The following is a 2144-nucleotide window of genomic DNA, read 5'->3' as shown; positions in this document are numbered from 1 at the left end:
AAAAAAAAAAAAAAAAAAAAAAAAAAAAAAAAAATGTACTGATGGTATTAGTTGAGAACATAAAATGTTTTCTTATAGGTATGTATCTATCTCCCCCCCACTATACTGTGAGCACCTCGAAGGCCTGGGGTGCTGTCTTAATTCAGTTTTGTATCTCCAGCACATGGAGGAAATTATTTAAATATTGTGGAGATGATTTGTGATTTATGTGTACTGTTGGAAAATGCTTAATGCTGAATTTTCAAAGTGTCACATTTCTAGTGTAAGATGTCGTATGTGTTTCTTTTAAATATGGTACCTGAAAAGAAGAGTTATAACATTTCACTAGCTTTTTACTTTGGCTTTCTGTTAAGAGACATTTAACCTAGAGCATAACCTCAAAGAGATTCTCAAAAACCAGGAGATGTGATTCTATCGGACTAATTGGTGAAGCACTGACAGGTCACTTAACCTGCTCTCCACCTGTCTAGTACCCGAGATGCCAGTACAGCTTTGCACTTTGCGAGTGCCCTGGGAGAGGACGGGCCTTTGTTGATTTCAAACCTCTGCCCACTTCTGTCTAGCAAGCCCTAGCAAGATTGTAGAGTGTACCCCTGAAGAGAAACAGCAAGGAGTCCCATCCCTTATAATTCTGCTTCCTCTTAGTTTTGCCCAGGAAAGCTGAGACTTTGTTTTCTTGGTATTACCAACTCTTTGCCTCTGGATGTGAAGAATGTGGCCTCTGACACTTGTATTGATACCAGAGGAGTTGGAGCCCTGGTGCTGTCTTTGGGCAGGCTCTGCTGGCAGCAGAGGTGATGAAGGTATGTCTTATGCACACCTTAGAGAGGAGGAATCAACTAGTGTGCTTGTCTCCCTGCAGCCATGAGGAGTGGAACCAGATGCAGAGCCAGGAGGATGAGGTGGCCATCACTGAACAGGATTTGGAACTTATTAAAGAGAGGGAAACGGCAATTCGGCAGCTGGAGGTGAGAGCCAAGTCACGTTTTTTGTTTGACTCAGTGTAGGTGCAATCTCTTAATTCACGTGGTTTTTCTCACAGTGATTATGAAAAAGGATGGAATGAGTTGTTGTATGGCTAATGAGACATATTATGTCTCAGTGTAATCATGGTGAATTTGAACTACTCTTATGTTGGTATTGGCCATGGCACCTGAGAATACCCGAATCCTCTCCTCAGTTACTATATCTTATATGGTCTCCATGAGATTATGCATAGAGAACAGAGCAAGGCCAACAAATATTTTATTGCTCATTAAGACTTTGTCCCCAAACCGCAATGCCAACCTCTAGGTTAGGTAGGGCTCTATGGAGAGCCCTTTGCTTAGTCTGAATAGCTCAGAATAAAGATAGGCCAAAAAGGTTTGCTCCATTTTTGTGTATTCCCAAAGTCCACTCCCAAGTTTTGGATATCACGTCAGTGAGTCAGAGAAATAAGAAGAGTTTTTGAGGTGGGGGTTGAGAGCGGGGTCTTGAGGCCTCTCTTACCTTGGTTCCCAACTTTAATCTTGCACAGTGACCAGTAAGATATCCTTAAACCTGAGTGCTTTTCTCCTCCATGGAGATAGAAAACTGCCATCCCTGGAGGCAGTGGGGAGGGGAGGGTTGTAGAGAGGAGAAACTTTGAGCTCCTCCTTGACCTTCATCTGTGGCAGTTGTTCTGAACCATGACTGCACTTTAGAATCACTTGGAGATTTTTTTTTTAATTCCCCAGCTCTCCTACTCCACTACCAATTACTATGTTTGGACTATATGATTTTCCTATTTTTCATAGATTAAAAATGGGCAAACATCCACAAGAGGCCCTGGCCGTGGACACTTCTTTCCTTACAAACTTCGCAGGTGATTACAATGTGCAGTCGAGGTTGAGCCCCACTGCCCTAGAGCCCATCAGTGTCAGTTTTTGATGGGACAGCTCATCCTCAAGTTTGATTATTACCTTCAAAAATGTCATGTCTTGGGCTTCCCTGGTGGTGCAGTGGTTGAGAGTCTGCCTGCCGATGCAGGGGACACGGGTTCGTGCCCTGGTCCAGGAAGATCCCACATGCCGCGGAGCAGCTGGGCCCGTGAGCCATGGCCGCTGAGTCTGCGTGTCCGGAGCCTGTGCTCCACAACGGGAGAGGCCACAACAGTGAGAGGCCCG

At 44.6% G+C, this 2144-nt stretch overlaps 1 protein-coding gene across 1 annotated transcript in view; it reads left to right on the top strand.

Moving 5' to 3' along the window:
* STX12 (syntaxin 12) overlaps nucleotides 1-2144 on the top strand; it is a 38243-nt gene that overhangs the window by 29579 nt on the left and 6520 nt on the right. Inside the window, exon 6 of the mRNA XM_007459078.1 lies at nucleotides 863-968. Within this exon, the coding sequence (XP_007459140.1) occupies nucleotides 863-968 (106 nt within the window). The remainder of the gene's footprint in view (nucleotides 1-862; nucleotides 969-2144) is intronic.

Source organism: Lipotes vexillifer, unplaced genomic scaffold (assembly GCF_000442215.2).
Source record: "Lipotes vexillifer unplaced genomic scaffold, Lipotes_vexillifer_v1.1 scaffold496, whole genome shotgun sequence".
Taxonomy (NCBI): Eukaryota; Metazoa; Chordata; class Mammalia; order Artiodactyla; family Lipotidae; genus Lipotes; species Lipotes vexillifer.
Note: the sequence above shows the minus strand (reverse complement) of the source record. Positions and strands in the feature narration are given on the sequence as shown.